The sequence below is a fragment of the Amblyraja radiata genome, chromosome 4, assembly GCF_010909765.2.
Source record: "Amblyraja radiata isolate CabotCenter1 chromosome 4, sAmbRad1.1.pri, whole genome shotgun sequence".
In the NCBI taxonomy this organism is placed as follows: domain Eukaryota; kingdom Metazoa; phylum Chordata; class Chondrichthyes; order Rajiformes; family Rajidae; genus Amblyraja; species Amblyraja radiata.
In genome coordinates, this window is record NC_045959.1 from 76,355,572 (window position 1) to 76,375,364 (window position 19,793).

The window sequence follows — 19,793 nt, forward strand, 5'->3', positions numbered from 1 at the left end:
TTTCCTTGCAGCTATGTCCTCTAATATTTAATATTTCCATTCTGGGAAAAAGTTCCCAGAATGTTAATCCTATCTGTCCTCTCATTATTTTATATACTTCTCTCAGGTCTCCTTTCAACCTCTGGCATTCCAGAGGAAAAGAAATCCAAGCCTGTCCGACTTCTCCTTCTAGCTAATGCCCTCTAATCCAAGCATTATTCTGGTTAACCTCCTATGGCCCTTTCAAAAGCCTCCACATTTTTCCTGTATAGGGTCGAGCAGAACTGCACACAGTAATCCAAATGTGGCCTAACTAAAGTCCTATAAAGCTGCATCATGGCTTCCTCACTTATGCTTCCTCAGATTTCAGATTCCTTCTTTACCACATTATCTAGATGTGTTGTCACCTTCAGGTGCTATGGATCCCAAGATCCCTCTACACATCAATGGTATTAAGGGCCTTGAAGGAGTGGAGACAACTTTTAAGAAGCAAGAGATACACGGCCGTGAATCTCGGCAGACATTAACATTAATTCCTTTATTCGGTTATCCTTGGTTCTGAAAACTACTGATTACGTTTTTTTCCCTATGAGCCAATGAAATTCACTGGTCAGCACCGACTACAACCTATGAGAGCCTACAACCTCCTGGCGACCCACGTACGGCACGAGAATTCTCGCTACTCTCCATAGCGGCTTCATTCTGGTCGCCGTTAATTTTTCAACATGTTGAAAAATTCGCGGCGACCATAATGAGGCCGCAACTAGTTCCCAGAATGCGGAAACTCCTCACGACCATAAAGGCGACTCCCCGGTAACCACCCGCGAACATGTAGCGATCACATAGTCTCCTGCAGTCGCCTAAAAAAACGCCTAAGTGGGACAGGCCCATTATTCACCCTATCTATGACCCTGATGACTTTATCCACTTCTGTAAGATTACCCTTCAGTCTCCTAATCTCCAAAGAATAAAGTCCTAGCCTGTCCAACCTCTCCTTATAGCTCAATCCCTTGAGTCCTGGCAACATTCTTGCAAATCTTTTCAGCACTCTTTCCAACTTAATGGCAGTTCTCCTATAATAGGATGATTAAAACCAAACCCAATCCTCCAAGTGCGGCCCCACCATCGTCTTATACAACTGTAAATAACATCCCAACTTCCGTACCCAATGCCCTGCATGATGAAGGCCAACGTGCCTAATTCCTTTTTCACCACTGCGTGCAACAAGATTTTCAGGGAATTATGTATTTGCACTCCTATGTTCCACTATTCCACAATCATCAGGGGCCTACCGTTTACTGTGAAAATTCTACCCTGGTTTGACTTCCCAAAATCCAACACCCCGCACTTACCTGAATAAAACTCAATTTTCCATTCCTCAGCCCACATTGATCTAGATCTCATTCTAGTCATTCTTGACAATTTTCTTTGCAAAACAAGAAAGTAAAAATCCCCTTTTATGAGCACTCTATATTATTCTTGTAACTCTCCACAATCTCTGTATCAACTTCCAGCCTCTCATCTGCCTCATTACTGCTTTGGATCCCAAACCCCAGCCAAAAGTAAATTACAAAACCTACATATTTCCAAAGTTGAACACTTGTCCATTTTAAAAATTATTTGCCTGAACCTCAATGTTAATATAAAAGTAATGATGTAAAAGTAGCTCTTTGCTTTAACTGCAATGCATGGATTATTTCACTCTATTAGAAGTACATTCGTCCAAAATCTCGATTTTTGAACGGGACCATAAGGTCATATGCCATAAGGTCATAAGTGATAGAACAGAATTAGGCCATTCGGTCCATCTAGTCTACTCTGTCATTTAATTATGGCTGATCTATCACTCTTTCCTAACCCCATTCTTCTGCCTTCTCCCATAACCCCTGACACCCATACTAATCAAGAATCTATCGATCTCTGCCCTTGAAAATATCCGTTGACTTGGTCGCCACACCCTTCAATTAATATTTGTGTGACTGACCTTGAGATGGTTGTTTTAGAAAATAATACATTTTATGGTAGTAATCTCAGATCTGTGCGTGTTCACTGGTATGACAGGCACAAGAGATGGCAATATTTTTTATCAATGTCTTTTTTCTTTGCTATTAATAGGATGGCATTACTTATGCGTTAAATTAACGTAATTTAATGAAATTAATTTTATATTTCAATAATTTTCTACCAGATGCTTCCAGGACTGCCCTTGCTTCACACTGTTGGCATGCATCCAGTAATAGCTTCACTAAAATTATTACATGCAAAAAATCTCTTTGCTTGCAGCTGCAGTTCATGAAAAGCAATCCCACATATGTTGTTACTTAACAATGAGCAACAGCCCTAAAGCATGCAGCATGATTTGATAATTTATCAGCTGTAATAATTGCTGTGTGCAACTATAAGGCAAAAGGGGGCTGTTATTCCACTTTTCATGAAAAATGCAAGTGACCTCCTTCCGATAATCCTGAATTATTAATAACATCATGGAAGAACTATAATATTCCACATCAATAGGAAAGATATTATTAGCAAGAACAAACAAATATCTGACAATCATGCTGTCACTTTGTGAGACTTTGATCATTTTTTTCTTATCGTAAAATATTTTGGAATAAGCTATATATATATATATATATTCTTTTTGTGCCATAAATTCTTTATGGTTCCCAGGAACAGCTTTTCCCCCTGTGTTATCATGCTTCTGAATGGTCCTTCCATTAGCTGGTGTACTGAATGATTTACCTCTATCCCATTGAGCAGCTTTTTACTGTACCTTGGCACATGTAGCAATAGTAGTGAACCTAAACCATTAGAAAGCAGGTCTGAAAATATCTTCATATTGGCTGGAGCGTCAAAGTAGGTTGTTTGTTGAATGCTGCATCCTAACATCTATTTCATATTGATACAATGCCGGTTAATTATCACATTCATGATTTATTAAGCCAGGTTGACTTCCTTATTTCATTTATAGTATTGCATTGCTATGGAGGGCCAACTGTCCTTTTGTCAGCTTTCATTGAATGACAAGGGTTACATGGGCAGCTAGCCGGGGCTGGGAAGGAATTTTGAGCAAGTGAGAAAAATCTACTCACTTCAAGACGGGAATCAGTGTGATCAGAAAGTTGAAGACAAAAGAGATTGCAGAGGATGGAATCTAGTACAAAAAAAAACACTGGAAGAACTCATAGGGTCATATGTGGAGGCAAAAGGTGTAAGCCAATGTTTCGTGTTGAGACTCTACGTCAGGACTGAGAGAGAAGAGGACAAATTGGCAATATGTAGCTGTCATGGAATGAGATGGGAAGGGATGAAGGGCAGATACCGAGAGGGAATGGAAAAGGTGAACAAAGTGAAAAGAAAACTAGGTGGATGCATAAATGTGTGTGGGAAGAAACTGGAAAATTCAATCTTCATATAATTGGACTGTAAGCTGCTGGGAAAAACTGACTGGAAACAGCATGGACATCAGTGAACCCCCAGATAGCACCGGTACCCAGATAGCACCACGAGTAACATGGGTTTGTTAAACAATTTAAAGCGACCAATGGACTTTTCAACCCGATAGGAATACCCTGGATGTTTCATAATTACAGGCTTAATTTAGTATGAACCGAAACTGAGAATAATCAAAGACGATTTCCATTTAATAATAAAGGCTGTTCATTGCACTGTTGTACCATTTAAAATGCATTACATTTTATTTGAAAGGATAATTTTAGAGGTAAACAAAATAAGCAGAGGCACTATAATCATATGGCTATGTGAGTTAAAGCCTTTAGGCTGCCTCTTTGAATGAAAATGGTTGTATAGGATATATAAAACAGGTTTTATTATGACTGTCAATTCGCCTTCATCTCATTTCATATCGCCATCCTGAACCCTGACAGAATCGAGAGTAGAGTTAGATTTTCAAAACTGAGTGAAATAAAAGGATTAAAAATACCCATACATATAAAATATTTTTCAGATTCATTTCAGGGTATTTCAAAGCGTTTACAGCCAAACAATTGCTTTTATAAGTGTTGGAGGAAACAGAGCAGGCAATTTGCACATATCGATCTCCTGTGAACAGTAAAGAAAACAAAAAAACAATCAGAAATCTGCTTGTAGAGAAGATGATCGAGGGATAAATATTCCCCACCAGAGGATGACTTCTGTTCTTTGAGATTGCATGTGATCTTTCCCATCTATGTGACACAGCACCCTCCACTGCATCAGCTGAGTGTGATTTGAACTCATAGCTTTCTATCTTTGAGATAACAGTTACATTGACTGACTCATGGTAGGTAAGGAATTTTGGATCTTTAAAAGTGTTAAATGCATGAAGTAATCCAACCGGCATAAACAGAAAGCGAATTGCCATGCAGTTGGAATGGGGAGATCCATTAGAGGCAATAAAGAAATCGTATAAGGGGGTAAGCTTTCAGTTGAAATATCTGTTTGGTAGATTATATTCAGCTTTAGAGCTTATATCTCAGGAACAGGGCTTGAACCTACAATCTTCAGAGACATGAGCCCATAATCCAAGTCAACATTTCAGTACAGGTATTCCGTTCAAGTAAAGCTTTGGAAAGGAGATGGTATGTATGGCAAAATAGAAACACCCAATCAACATGTTCATGTATTTATGACAAGGGAAATACTATTAGATCCTTAAATGGATACGATTTTCAACTTCAGAGGTTATGTTCTTCTTATGTAAAAGACACCAACTGTGATTTTGCTACATCTTCTTCAGAGCATAAAAGTATAGTTAGGGTTATAGCTAACCGGCCAATTAAAGTAATTGAAATGACATGACACACTGGTTCTGGCCTTTCACCCTTATTTTTCAGAAGCTGTGTACTTTGGGTCACTGTGAAGGAGGCAGGATAATATATAATATGATAAACTGTCAAATGGTTCACTCAAAGCACAGTCATGTATTCAAAAATACATTAGAAGATTCTGTCAAGAACAACAGATGCTTGATAACAGCAATCATTCACTGCATTTGTGCCTCAGCTTTGTTAAATAAGTTAAATTGATCTTTGAACTTTAAAACCCTTAAGGCATATCCTGGATGATCCATCATGCTAGGCATAATGTAAAATGAACACCAAACATCACTGTTAACATGGATCTGACAACTGTCAATTACATTTTCCATCTATTGATAAGTGTTGTGCACTGTACTATTTAAAACAGATTAAATTACAATAACTGTGAAAGAATCGTCAAGTTACGTTCAAGTATGGTTCCAAAAGTAAATTAACAAGCAGAGGCACTGTATTCACATTACAAAATGATTCAAATAGCTCAGGCTGCATTGTTGAATGAGGCTGGTTAACATATATGATATCTACATAAAATGGATTTGCTATTACTGTCAATCTACCTTTCACTGACAGAGCTCAGACTGAGATGTTTCATGCTTCCTGACTCCATTGCTTCAGGGCAGATTCTTTCCCCATAGCAATAATTCTTAACCTGCGCAATAAAGCCTTCATTCTTTGATTTTAGTCACGTTGACAGCTAATTAATTGTTCTGTAACCTTGGTCCAACTAAAGGTTTATTCCTTTTTTTTGGTTTTCTCATTATCACTATTTTCTTTCCAGGTTGTGATTCTATTGGCAGCAAAATGGTTTGACAGCATAAAGATGAAATTTATTTCACCTGTTTTCTTTATCATTTGTATGTTATTCTTTTCTGATTTATGCTCATTTATCATTATTGCTATTTATTATAGATTTTTAATATAACAAGCCATTCCCCTAGCCAATTCTATATAAATTGGACTATCCTGCACTGTAATGGAATTAATTATACAAGGTAAAACCATGTTATCTCACCATACTTAGACATAATCCAATATATAAATGAGGTTAAATCGTGCTGTGCAAAATGAGAACCTAAACGCATTACTGCTTAGTTTGTAATTCTCTGTTCTTTTAACAAGACATTAAATCAACAAAAACAAACATGCTTGTGACACCTTTGTTAATAACAGAAATGTATGCAAATGCTCTAAGCCTTTGAATACATACACCCACACTGCAAAATCACTACAAAATATTCCTAAACTCACTTACTACATATGATCAGCCTTGAGTTGGTGTTCAGGGAGACATTCGTTTATAGATACTGAACTTGTCTGTTACCAAAGTATATTGCATGGTGTATTTGTTACCAGCTGTGCCTCAAGCCAAAATGAGCAATAAAGGAAAGGTACATGCAGAGCTTCACTTCCCACCCAATTAATTTTCAATGTTATAGTAGAATGGGCAGCAGCAATGACTTGTTTCTGTTTAAGGAATTCTGTACTGAGAAAAAAAAGTTCCAATGGCAATCAGGAAAGTTTAAAAAAACAAGAATTTATACATACGTACGGAAATACTTGCTTTGCAAAGCCTTTGCAATGTAACATGCCTTGGAATGTGTTGGTAAATCCAAATAGAGAATAGTAAATCTGGTGCTTAGCCCTATGAATGGCAGCAAGTCTTGAATTTTCAAACATGTATAGAGTAAAGCTTTTGCACTTAGTCTTGCTGAGATTTGCCAGAATTGACCCTACTGATTTCATTTGGGATTGTTGGACAGTATGGCTACCCAATGCAAGCCCCAATGGGATTCAACTATGTATTGACGTTGAACAGGGTCAGGTGTATATTCTGATTACACACTCCAGGGGATTCATGTCAGATATGGCTGTGAAGGAATGTCTCAAAATATTATAGCAACTGCAAGTATATTTTATGCTTTTGTCTTCCAAAATTACCTCAGTTTTGTTAGAATTACTCCACAGAAGCAATAGCGTGTTTAAGATTATTATATTTATGGCAATGTTTGAAAGCCCTTGGGCATGGATCATGCTCAGATTGGTCACGTTTTGGTAAATAATGTAAACCAAACAAAAAGCAATGGCTTCATTTAACTTTTTAAATATCATGGGGAATGCTAAAGTCTGTAACAAGAACAATAGACAATAGGTGCAGGAGTAGGCCATACGACCCTTCAAGCCAGCACCACCATTCAATGTGATCATGGCTGATCAACCCCAGTCAGTACCCCGTTCCTGCCTTCTCCCCATATCCCCTGACTCTGCTATCTTCAAGAGCTCTGTCTAGCTCTCTTTTGAAAGTTTCCAGAGAACCGGTCTCCTCCGCCCTCTGAGGCAGAGAATTCCACACTCACAACTCTCTGTGTGAAAAAGTGTTTCCTCATCTCCGTTCTAAATGGCTTACCCCTTATTCTTAAACTGTGGCCCCTGGTTCAGGACTCCCCCTCTAGCGTGTCCAAACCCTTAATAATCTTATATGTTTCAATAAGATCCCCGCTCATCCTTCTAAATTCCAGAGTATACAAGCCCAACCGCTCCATTCTCTCAGAATATGACAGTCCCGCCATCCCGGGAATTAACCTTGTGAACCTACACTGCACTCCCTCAATAGCAAGAATGTCCTTCCTCAAATTTGGAGACCAAAACTGAACAAATGATTTGGGAGGGCACTAGAATTCCATAAATATCCATTACTTTTATTATTTCAAAATTCCTTATTTCCAAATATTTATGTGAGGAAATTAAAATGCACATGTATAAAATCTAGTTTATAGAGCCTGATAGTCTGCTAATTAATTACAAGCCATCCCTGGCATATGAACACCCAATTTATAGAAACCCTAAAGACGAAAGTAGCACCCACACTATTATTAACTTCATAAGTTCAATGTAATATACATACATACATACATTCATTCCAATGAACAACATAACTAGTTTCCGTGCCCCCCCCCCCCCCCACTTTTGATAATTGTTCTTTATTATCTGTCTTATGTGCTTTTTACATCATTCATTACAATACTGTGGAGGCGTGGATACAATATCGTGATTTTTGTGAATTTTCCCACATGGACAATCTCAAAATACACATCTGTAAAAATGGAACCCATTCCTTACCTGGGATAGCCTAAAATATAGTAATTGTATAATGATGATAATTAATATTGATTAACAATTCAGGTGGAAGTCATGTAACAGCTGAAAACTCTTAAGAGTATTTTAAGGCTGGTTTAGTTAAAGAGCTAAAATTCATATCAATTCTAGTGATTTCCCTTGATGGCAATGCAGAAGACTGAAAACTGGATAACCTGTAGAGGTAGTGTTCAAGAAGGAACTGCAGATGCTGGAAAATCGAAGGTACACAAAAAGGCTGGAGAAACTCAGCGGGTGCAGCAGTATCTATGGAGCGAAGGAAATAGGTAACGTTCTTCAGACTGATAGGGGGTGGCGGGGAGAAGGAAGGAAAAAGGAGGAGGAGGAGCCCGAGGGCTAGGGGATGGGAGGAGACAGCCCGAGGGCTGAGGAAGGGGAGTCTCCTCAGCCCTCGGGCTCCTCCTCCTCCTTTTTCCTTCCTTCTCCCCGCCACCCCCTATCAGTCTGAAGAAGGGTTTCGGCCCGAAACGTTAGCTATTTCCTTTGCTCCATAGATGCTGCTGCACCCGCTGAGTTCCTCCAGCCTTTTTGTGAACATGTAGAGGTACACTGGTTCATTGCCAATAATTTTGTTTTTTCTCCATTAATCACACATGCACGAAAGCTCCCATCACATTCATGATAGTAATGGTTACTGTTTTGCTGTTAGGGCTGCTACCTGGGCCATTATACCTTAGAATGAGTCAGTTTTAATAATAAAATGCCATCTTATTTGGCACATCATAATTTATCATTATTTGTGTTGGACAGCAAATAGCAGGAATTAGGAATAAATTGTGTCAATGCTGATCTCCAGTCATATTCTAGTTTTGGACTGGAAACAACCCCTAATATATTTACTGATTCTTGTTTCAAATGAAAATAATATTCCCAAAGCTTTATTTCAAATAAACATGATTTAATCGTTATTTATGTACAAACATTCATTGTTAGATTTGTATTCCAGTCAAACTAGTTACAATTAAACATCTCTTAATAAACATATCTGAACATAGCTTCCAAAAAGAAAATAGATTTGCCTTTTAAGATCATGCCAACAAAGTTATTTGATTACACTGAAAGAAAAAAACCCAATTTGCTAATTGCAATGGTGAATGTTTGCATCTAAGAATCATCCCAATATGACATTTGTTCAAGCTACATGTCATTAATCCGAAGCACAGTTTAAATGCTTTGTTTGCAAATTATAATTATTTTGATTGCACTGGTTACTGATAGCAATGCTTATTTGCAATGCATGCTTTGAATTTGTCTAATTACATCTTAAAATACAGTGGAGAAGATTAATTAACCCACCTGGCTTCCTGGCATGAAGTCCTGGCTTGGATCTGTCATACTCATGTACATGTTTTCACCATCAAGCTGTGAACAGAATAATAAATATTCAGAAGGCATCCAAACTTAGTCTGGCCATAACATACATTATAATTAAATGTAGATTTTGTTGAAAAGGTTTGTTTTGGTTTCATATTGCGGGTCTTTGATGAAATTCTTTCCATCTTTATTGACCCTGGATGTCAGTGATTTGAGGTAATTAGTTCAGTGGTAATTACATCAGGAAGGCAAAAAAATGAATGGTTTCCTTTCATCTGCAATCTGTTATAAAACAAAATGGCTCATTCTCTGCAGCTTGCATGCACATATTGCCATTAGTTTTAATGAATTGCTAAATGAATCACACGGTTTCTGGCAGGATACAAGAATGAAGAAGCATACCTAAAATGTACCTGAGATCTCAAAGTTGCAAAGTAGTTATAGAAACCACATGTTATAATGTATAAATTCTTTAATCTTTCAATCTAGATTTTCGATGTATCTGAAAGACTGACAACTGATAAAAATTAATACACTCAAATTCAGCAATTAAATCTAGAAATGCTACTATTTGTGCAATGTGTTCATGCACCACACAATAGCATCTTATCAACAATCTGACATTATGTGCAAATATATTGATTGCAAGGGTGAGAAATGGATGGATAAGCTTGAGGGTTGGTACCCAAATCTGTTAAACGCTACAGAAATTCCCTGAGTCTAGATTTCAGCTGTACCTAAAGGACTGTGACAGCCAACAGAAATCAATATACCCCAAGTAGATGTAGAAACTCCACTATTTAGTGCAATATAGTCCACTCAACAGGAATGAGAGAAACGAGTATGGTGATATTGATGGGGATGGTTTGCTTTCCCAATGTAGGCTGCGGCTGCCAAAGTGCCAAGGGCTTAAATGGGTTGGAATTTGTCAAGTGTGTTGGGAAACTTTCCTCAGGCAATATATATAGGACAATACAAGGGAGATGGCAAAGCCTGACCTACTCTTAAGGAATTGGGCTGGGCAAATCTGTGAAGTGTCAGCAGGTTATTTGGCACCAGCGACCACAGTCCTATTAGCTTTAAAATAGTTATGGATAACAGCAGGGTTGGTTCAGAAGTCAAAGCTCTAAATTGAGGCAAGGAAAACTTAGATGCTATTAGGCAGTGTGTTGCAAAAGTTAATTTTAGTAGGGTTTTTTTGTGGGCAAAGGACATCCGGAAAGTGGGATGTTTTTAAAAGTGCGAGAATGAGAGTTCAAGGTATACATGTCCCTGTCAGAGTGAAGGGCAAAGCAGATAGGAGTAAAGGACCCTGAATGACGAATTAAATTGAGGGTCTGGTCAGGAAAATGAGGGAGGCATGAATCAGGTAGATGCAGCTGGGATCAAGTGCATCCCTGGAGGAGTATAGGGATTGAGGAGCATAATTAAGAAGGAATTCATGAGGGCTAAAAGGAACACGAGATAGCTCTGGCAGATAAGATTAATAAGAATTCAAAAAGATTTCATGTAGGGCCCCTGAAAAACCAAAATGGTCATCTAAGTATGGGGCCACGGGAGAAGGGGTATAGTCCTCAATTACTATTTCTCCTCTCTTTGTATGGATGCAAAATTCATGAAGACTGGGAAACTTCAGAAGTCAATGGCGATGAATTGAGATGCTGACGGTCCTAACATGTATGAAGGTTGATACATTTCCCAGGCCTGATTAGATATGATTAGACTGTGGAAAGCTACAGAAGAAATTGTAGGGATCCTGGCTGAGATATAGATGAATCATGGTTAGACCCGATTGAGGTGCTGGAAGACTGCAGATTGGCTAATGTTGTACTTTAATTTAATAAGGGCTTCAAATAAAAACCTGGGAACTATAGACCAGTAAGGACAAAGGACAAAGGACTTATATTGTCACATACACCAATTGGTGTAGTGAAATTTGAGTTGCCATTGCAGCACGCCAATAAATATAAAACACAACATTAAAGAAGAATTTAACATTAAACATAAAAACATCCCCCCACAATGGTTCCCACTGTGAAGGAAGGCAGCAAAGTCCAGTCCTCTTCCTCTGTCATTCACCCGTGGTCGGGGCCTATTTGAGGCCTCTGCAGTAGCCGCAATGGCGGCCTGATGTTTCAGGCCCTCTCGCCGGATGATGGAAGTCCGAAGAACACTCTTCAGCGGCTTGGAGTGTCTGGAACGGCCGCTTCCTACCGGAGACTGCGGCTCCTGGAGTCCACAGGCCGCGCTGGTCGGAACTCCAACACTGGCGATCTCGGCGAAAGATCCCAGGCTCCGCGGTGTTTAAAATCAGCGCCGCCACGGCTGGACGCTCCGCAGATCCCACAGCTCCACGATGTTGGAGCCGGTGGTCTCAGCACTCTGGAGCTTACCACACGGCGGCTCTCGGTAAGTCACCGCCCGCTCCGCGATGGTCGCCACCGAAGCTGAAGATTCTGGCCCGTCCCGGCAGGAAACGCCGCTCCAGTCCTGGTGGTAGGCCGCGAGGAGAGGGCGAAGATGCGGCTCAGAGGAAAGACGCATTCCAACCAGGTAGGGACTGAGAAAAATAGTTTTCCCCCTTCCCCCCGCCCCCCACCCACCCCTAAAAATAAAAAGGCTAGACCTCCAAAACAAAACTTTTTAACATACTAAAATGTTTTAAAAGGGTGAATGGACGAACAGCTGCAGGCAGGGCAGCCATACTCGACGGCGCCCCCACTTGACTAAATATCTGTGGTAGAATGATTCTTTATAGGATTCTGAGGGATAAAATATACATACATTTGGAAAGGCATGGGTTAATTAGATTTAGTCAGAATGTGCAATTTTTGGAAGAAGTAACCAAGTAGGTTGGTGAGGGCCGTAGATGTTGTCTTTATGGACTTCAATAAGACTTTCATAAGGTTCCATGTGCTAGGCAGCTCTGGAAGATTAAGGGCCTGTCCCACTTGGGCATCATTTGCACGCCATTTATGCGACATCATTTACGCGTCACGACGCATGATGCGTGCGTCGTGACGTGCACGTGATGCGCGCATGGTGCGCAGTGACTTAGGCGGTCGCTTGCGGCGCCCCAGGATTTTGGGATGTACAAAATCTTTGCGCGCCATCTGCGTGACGCGCAAATGATGTCCATGTGGGACAGGCCCTTTAGACTGCATGGGATTCAAGGAGAGACAGCTGATTAGATACAGATTTGGCTTAATGGTAGGAGCAGAATATGGTGGTGGCAGGTTGTTTACCAGACTGGAGATTGTACAAATAATTTGTGAGGCTGCACTTGGAGTATTGTGTTCAGTTATGGTCACCTTGTTATAGGAAAGATGCCATTAAGATCGAAAGCATGCAGAGGAGATTTATGTTGCCAGGACTTGAGGGCTTGGGAAAGAGGGAGAGGTTGAGCAGGCTGAGACTTTATTCCAAGGAGCACAGGAGGTGAGGTGTGATTTTATGGTGGTCATGAGGGGAATAGATAGGGTGAATGCACAGAATCTTGTCCCCAGGGTAGGGGAAATCAAAAACAAGGTTTAAGTTTAAAGGGAAAATATTTAGTGGGAACCTGAGGGTTAAATTGTTCACACAGAGGGTGGTGAGTCTATGGAACGAGCTGCCAGTGGAAGTAGTTGAGGCAGGTATAATAAAAACAATTTGAAAGACATTTGGACATGGATAGGAAAAGTTTAAAGCAATATGGACCAAATGAGGCAAATGGGATTAACTTTAATGGAGCATCTTGGTCGGCATGGGAGAATTAGGCTCAGGGCTCTGTTTCCCTGATGTATGATTCTACATGTACCACTGAATAAGAATTTATCAAAATTCTGATTTTGTATGCAAGTAGCACACTCTGCACTTTAGTTCCAAGTCACACAAATGCTGTGTATTACATGGAAGCTAAAATTATTGCTGAGCTTATGAACCCACAAATGCCAAACTGAAGCAGTTCAGTGTTGCAATATCTCATTTTGAAGGATTTAGTAGTAAATATGGTCTCAGAATACACTAATTATAACATGGAATCTGTGTATTTATTTATGCCAGATGAGATGGTTTCCGTGTGAAGTGCTGTATAAGCAGCTGTTTTCTGATTGATGAAGCATAGATGGTGCTTGTTAAATAACATTTTGATGTGCATGCTGCTCTAGCAAGAATTGTAGATTGTGTTTTAAATAGATGACAGAGTTATTAACTAAAATGATCATTTTGGAAACTGGAACTACCTACAGTCATCACGTCAAGGCACAGGAATGCACCAGTGCTGTTTCTACAAAATTCTCATTATCCATGGAAGGATAAGCAAAACAACATCCAGTATTCTTTCTCAGGTGATATTCCCAGAAAGGATGCCTGGTACACTCAGTATCCCATGTTGGGTAGGCGATACCCTCACATGCCCAATACCAGGTTCATGTTACGATAAGAGATTATTGGATGCACAGAAAGAAAGATTAATGGATCTGCTCATAAGTGCAACTTCCCCATTGACCACTGGGAATCTTTGGTCTGTTACAGCTTGAGGTGTAATAAGTATTTGCAATGTAATTGAGAACCTCTGAAGCATGTATCGGGAGTGTGCAGACACCCTGCATGAAGATAGAAAGAGTGCATCACCTCACAAACTACACACTCATCAAGCTCCATCAGTGCCAGAGTTTCTCATTCCCACATTGGGCTCAATCACTTCAGAATGCAAAACTTGCAGTGTAAGCAATGTTCTTCTCATTCCCAAGAAGAAGAATAACTATGCATTGTCTTGAAATGACTTTCCACTTTCAGTTGAATATTTGATTGTATGCTATTTTGACAGCAAATTAATTCCATTATTTCAGTATGAATTATCCAGATAGTCTTTCAGAGTTAGAATGCACTTATAATTGGTATAAACAACTTTGTAATGATTTAACAACATTAGAAAAATCACCATACAACTCACCCTGCTACTCTGTTACAAAACATTAAGTCTGGTTTTCTCCAAACGTTTTTTGATTCACACTTGGAAATAGTGCTTCTTTTTGATTGATATAACAATAGACAATAGGTGCAGGAGTAGGCCATTTGGCCCTTCGAGCCAGCACCACCATTCGCTGTGATCATGGCTGATCATCCACAATCAGTACCCCGTTCCTGCCTTCTCCCCATATCCCTTCACTCCTCTATCTTTAAGAAATCTATCTAACTCTCTCTTGAAAGCCTCCAGATAATTGGCCTCCACCGCCTTCTGAGGCAGAGAATTCCACAGATTGGGAAGTTTTTCCTCATCTCTGTTCTCAATGGCTTACATCTTTGCTCCTAAACTCAACTCCTCTTGTTATGAAAGCCAACATGACATTCGCTCTCTTCACTGCCTACTGTACCTGCATGCTTACTTTCAGTGACTGATGAACAAGGACCCCTAGATCTTGCTGTACTTCCCCTTTTCCCAACTTGACACCATTCAGATAATAATCTGCCTTCCTGTTTTTGCCACCAAAGTGGATAACCTCACATTTATCCACATTAAACTGCATCTGCCCACTCACCCAACCTGTCCAAGTCACCCTGCATCCTCATAGTATCCTCCTCACAGTTCACCCTGCCACCCAGCTCTGTGTCATCTGCAAATTTGCTAATGTTACTTGTAATTCCTTCATCTAAATCATTAATGTATATTGTAAATAGCTGCTGTCCCAGCACCGAGCCGTGCGGTACCCCACTAGTCACTGCAGCTTTGCAGTACCCCACCAGTCACTGCTTAGGTACAGTGAAAACTCCCTATATTCTTTTCCCTATATTCAAATGTGTCATCTTGCATTGTGAAAATACATGTTTGTCCTTTTAAACTGTCAACTAGTTTTATTGCAGTGATTTCTGTTTCAGATTCTATAAGTGATGCAGTAATTCAAACTCAAGGAGAGTTACATGTAAGCTGCTGTACTTGGCTTCTTTTATATAAATACTGTAATACTTCCAAGACATCATAACATTCCAACAAACTTACTCTCTGCTCAATTTGGATTTTATCCATTTTTTGAGAGAACCAAGTTAAATAAGTAACGTTGTTAAGTAACTGTCGGCCCACTTTGTGAACTTTGTGCATTGAATGCAAAAACAAAGAATTTCACTGTAATTAAGGACATGTGGCAATAAAGTTAAAATTGAATCATTGAGCTGATTTTCTGTAGTTCTCCAGCAGAAATTCTGGCAAGCAGATTAATTTCTTATAGATTTTTATTATTTGAAACAATGAGTATTCCAGCAACATCACTTCGACCGCTTGTCAGGCTGGGTACAGGATCATTGTGATTTTGATGCTAATAGGTTTGCCTTTATTGAATCAGAATGTAGTGATGTAATTAAGCCTTTCAATTTGATCTGTTACATATGAAGCACCTTTTAATTTTTTTTCTTTCTTAAGAAGGTAGCCATGTTGGTTTTATAACAGGTTAAGAGTATTAGCAGGCAGGATTATTACAAAGCAATTCTACGTCTAATTTCAAAAGTTATTATTATCTGTTGTAGCTTCTTGTCCCTGATCTGCCAGTAATGTTGAATTGAGTGTTTAGAAAGTGCACACAAATCAATGCATGTTGATTTTCAGTAGCTTTCCTCGGTCACGTACACATTAGGATTTCTTGCCACTCTTCACTTGTTTAGTTGTAGTTATGGGATCGGCCAAAGCAGAACACTGGGGAGAATCCAATTCCATCAGATCTCAATCTAATGATATACCTTCTGCTGGAATTTGTGTTGTGTAGTTTCAGTGTGTTTTCCTGGTTTACTCACACCAGCTGAACTATTTGAACTTTAGCACCTTTTGCAGAACATTACAGATAATGAAACTTCACAATTTTAAGCGAGATAGGTATCCCTTGCTCAAGTTCAAAGGGCAACATACACAAGTTTCAAATGAAATGGAAACTAACTCTGAACATCTCATCTCATTAAACGGTATATTTTGGCAAGTCAGGCAGGTTGAGTAAAAGTTTTTATTTGGTAATTACAAACAATTAAAATACTCGAAAACCACATGCTGGATCAGTTAAATATATATTAGCTCCTGCTAAACGGGAGAAGCGCTGTCGACTGAGGAGAAAGGCCTGCGAACTCACACCCGCAGTCACGTGATGGTGCCAATCAATAACGAGGGTTCGCACTTCCCCAAGCCACCACTAGGTGCCGCTACAGGAACCCCCAGAACCCGAGGTAAGGAATGGAGCGGGAGGCCGAATGAGGCGACCAGACCGAGTGGAGACCGGAAGAACAGGCACAACCGGCTGCACAGGAGGAACTGGCGAAATAGAGCCAGCAGGTGGCAAAGTCACAGGGGAAACAGGCACAACAGGTGCAACAGGAACGGCCAGCGGACGACCTCTGCTCCGGGCTTGAGCCACCACCACCACCGGGCTATCGATATCCAGGTAAGCGGGCTTGAGGCATTTCTTGCCACCGAAACAATTTCTTCTTGACCCCCGACATTCAAAAGAAAAGTCGCAACGCCAGCGCGCAACACCCGGAAAGGACCCTCATAAGTCCGCTGCAGCGGAGTCCGGTGTGAGTCACTGCGAATAAACACGAACAGACAGTTCTTAAACTCCGGCAGCACATATACCGGAGCAACCCCATGTCGAGAGGTCGGAATAAGAGCCAAGCCGCCCACGTTTTCTTGGAGGTTCGTCAACACAGACGAAGTGGGCTCCTGCAGCCCCTGACTCACAGGAAGGAAATCCCCAGGCACCCGCAGCAGGGAGCCGCACATGAGCTTGGTGGATGACGTGTCCAAATCTGCCTTTGGGGCCGTGCGGATCCCCAACAGCAGCCAATGCAACTGGTCCACCCAGTCCGTGCCCGTAAGCCGTGAACTTCAGCGCCGACTTCAAATGTCGATGGAAGCGCTCCACCAACCCGTTGGCCTGAGGGTGATAGGTGGTGGTGTGATGCAGCTGCGTCCCATACAACTGTGCCAAAGCCGACCACAAAGCCGAAGTAAACTGTGCACCATGGTCGCTGGAGATGTCTGCAGGCACACCAAAACGAGTTACCCACAGACGACACGGCCGGGACCGCAGGGCGAGACAAAGTGTCTGCGACCAGGTTCAGCTTGCCTGCCACAAGCTGGACGTCAGTGTTGTACTCCGACTCGAATGGCAGGTGCCGTTTTTGCCGAGCTGACCAGGGGTCGGACACCTTCGTAAAAGCAAACGTCAGTGGCTTGTGGCCCGTGAACGCAGGTGTCAGCTGAAAAATGTGAGGTGACGTGGTGTCCCAGGAAGGAAATAGAGCAGAGCCCAAACTGACATTTGGCGAGGTTGATCACCAGCCCGTGGTCCTGAAGCTACTGGAACAGCACCCGGAGGTGTGCGCAGTGTTCCTGGTGGGAGCGGCTGGCGACCAGAATGTCATCCAGGTACACGAACACGAACTCCAACCCCTGACCCACCATATCTATCCATCAACCGCTGGAAAGCCTGCGCGACGTTCTTCAAACCGAACGGCATCCGCAGCCACTCAAACACGCCGAATGGTGTGATGATGGTGGTTTTGGGCACATCATCGGCATGGACGGGAATTTGGTGGTAGCCGTGCACCAGATCCACCTTCGAAAAACGGTAGCCCCCTCCTGGTGGGCCGTGAAGTCCTGAATGTGCGGGACTGGGTAGCGATCCGCGGTTGTGACAGCGTTCAGGCATCGGTAATCCCCACACGGCCTCCACCCCCCAGATGATTTGGGAACCATGTGTAACGGGGATGCCCACGGGCTGTTGGAGCGCCGCACAATCCCCATGTCCTCCATTTGCCGGAACTCCTCCTTAGCGAGATGCAGTTTGTCGGGCGGGAGCCTGCGCGCTCATGCATGCAGTGGGGGACCGGCAGTAGGAATATGATGGACCACCCTATGCTAAGGAGTGGCCGCATGAAAGTGAGGGGTCAGGAGCTCCAGAATTTCAGCTAGTATGGAGGCATATGCTCCGCCATCATCCGACACAGATCCCAGGTGCGGGATGGAAGGGACCGCGCACCACAGGGACGCGAGCCGAGGGGGACTCTGGAGGCACGAGGAGCCGGCCCCGCACATCTACCATGAAAGAAAAGGCCCTCAGAAAATCGTCTGGGAAAGGTCCGCAATGGTGAAGGCACCACGATGGGAGTCGAGGACTAGGGAAAGGGTCCGAGTACCGTAAGTGCGGATGGGGCTGCCGTTGACGGCAGTCAGGGTGGGGCCACGCTTATTGGCATGGGTATCAAGTCCAGATGGATGGAGGATGCTCAGCACAGCCCTTGAATCCACCAGGAAGCGACGCCCGGAATGGCGATCCCGGACGTAGAGGCGATGGTTCTGGCCGACCGCGATAGCCTCTACTGGCGATCGGCCGAGGCATTTCCTGAAGGACAAGGGGCGCGACATTGGCGGGTCTCTGCACCCCAGCGTTGGTGATAATATCACCACTTGCGTTCACTGCGGTCTCTGGCAGGCAACTGCGGTGTGGCGATAGCAGCGGTGGGCTGGACGTCCCTGCGAGGCTGCTGGTGCGAGGGCGCGGACACTCGGCTGTTGGATCCACCGTCCTGCTGCTTGGATGCCACAGCTCGTCGGCCTGATCATCGAGCTGCAGGGGGTCGGCGAAGTCCGATTCTGTGAGAAGCAGGCGGATGTCGTCAGGCATCTGCTCGAGGAAAGCCTGTTCAAACGGCAGGCAGGGCTGATGGCCGTCCATCAGTGCGAGCATCTCGCTCATCAGTTCAGGCGGCTTACGATCGCCTAGGCCGTCCATATGCAGAAGGCAGGCCGCGCGATCGTGGCGACTGTGCCCAAAAGTGCGGAGCAGCAGCACCTTCAGGCCCTTGTATTTGCCGAACGAGGGCGGATTTTGCAGGTAAGGCAACAATTGGGTGGCAGCCTCTTGACTGAGGGCCCCAAACATGTAAAAGTAGCGGGTTGCGTCCGCGACGATGTTGCGGAGCTCAAATTAGGCCTCAATGTGGGTGAACCACACTTGAGGCTGTACAGCCCAGAAAACGGGTAGTTTCAGGGGCACAGCATTTTGCTGGGCGGGCTGGGCATCGAGACTTTCGGCGGCGTTCATAGTCGGGATCTGAAATATGATCGGACCAGCGGGGTCACCAGTTTGGCTAGATAGGCAGGTTGAGTAAAACGGTTTTTATTTGGTAATTACAAACAAATAAAAAACTCGAAAACCGCGTGCTGGGTCAGCCAAATATATATTAGCTCTTGCTACTCGGGAGGAGCGCTGTCGACTGAGGAGAACAGCCCGCGAACTCACACCCGCGGTCACGTGATGGCGCCAACCAATAACGAGGGTTCGCACTTCCCCAAGCCATCACTAGATGCCGCTACAATATATAAATAGCACTCATACAATGCTCCATAATACAATTCCCAAACCAAATGAACACACCATGCTTATGGGGCCTGAAAGGAATATCTACTTATTTGTATCTCTAATCAACATATAATTTTCCAAATTGCATTGGTTCCAATATCAGAAGAAACTGGAGTCTGAAGAAAGGTTTTGACCCGAAACATCG

General features: G+C 42.5%; 1 protein-coding gene across 4 annotated transcripts in view; it reads right to left on the reverse strand.

The window, feature by feature from the left end:
- The window catches only part of tox (thymocyte selection associated high mobility group box), a 229,064-nt gene that overhangs the window by 101,466 nt on the left and 107,805 nt on the right, over positions 1-19,793 (reverse strand). For all 4 annotated transcript variants that reach the window (XM_033019775.1, XM_033019774.1, XM_033019773.1 and 1 more), the window contains exon 2: positions 9,249-9,314. In XM_033019775.1, coding sequence (XP_032875666.1) covers positions 9,249-9,299 — 51 coding nt within the window. In that variant the 5' untranslated portion in view covers positions 9,300-9,314. The remainder of the gene's footprint in view (positions 1-9,248; positions 9,315-19,793) is intronic.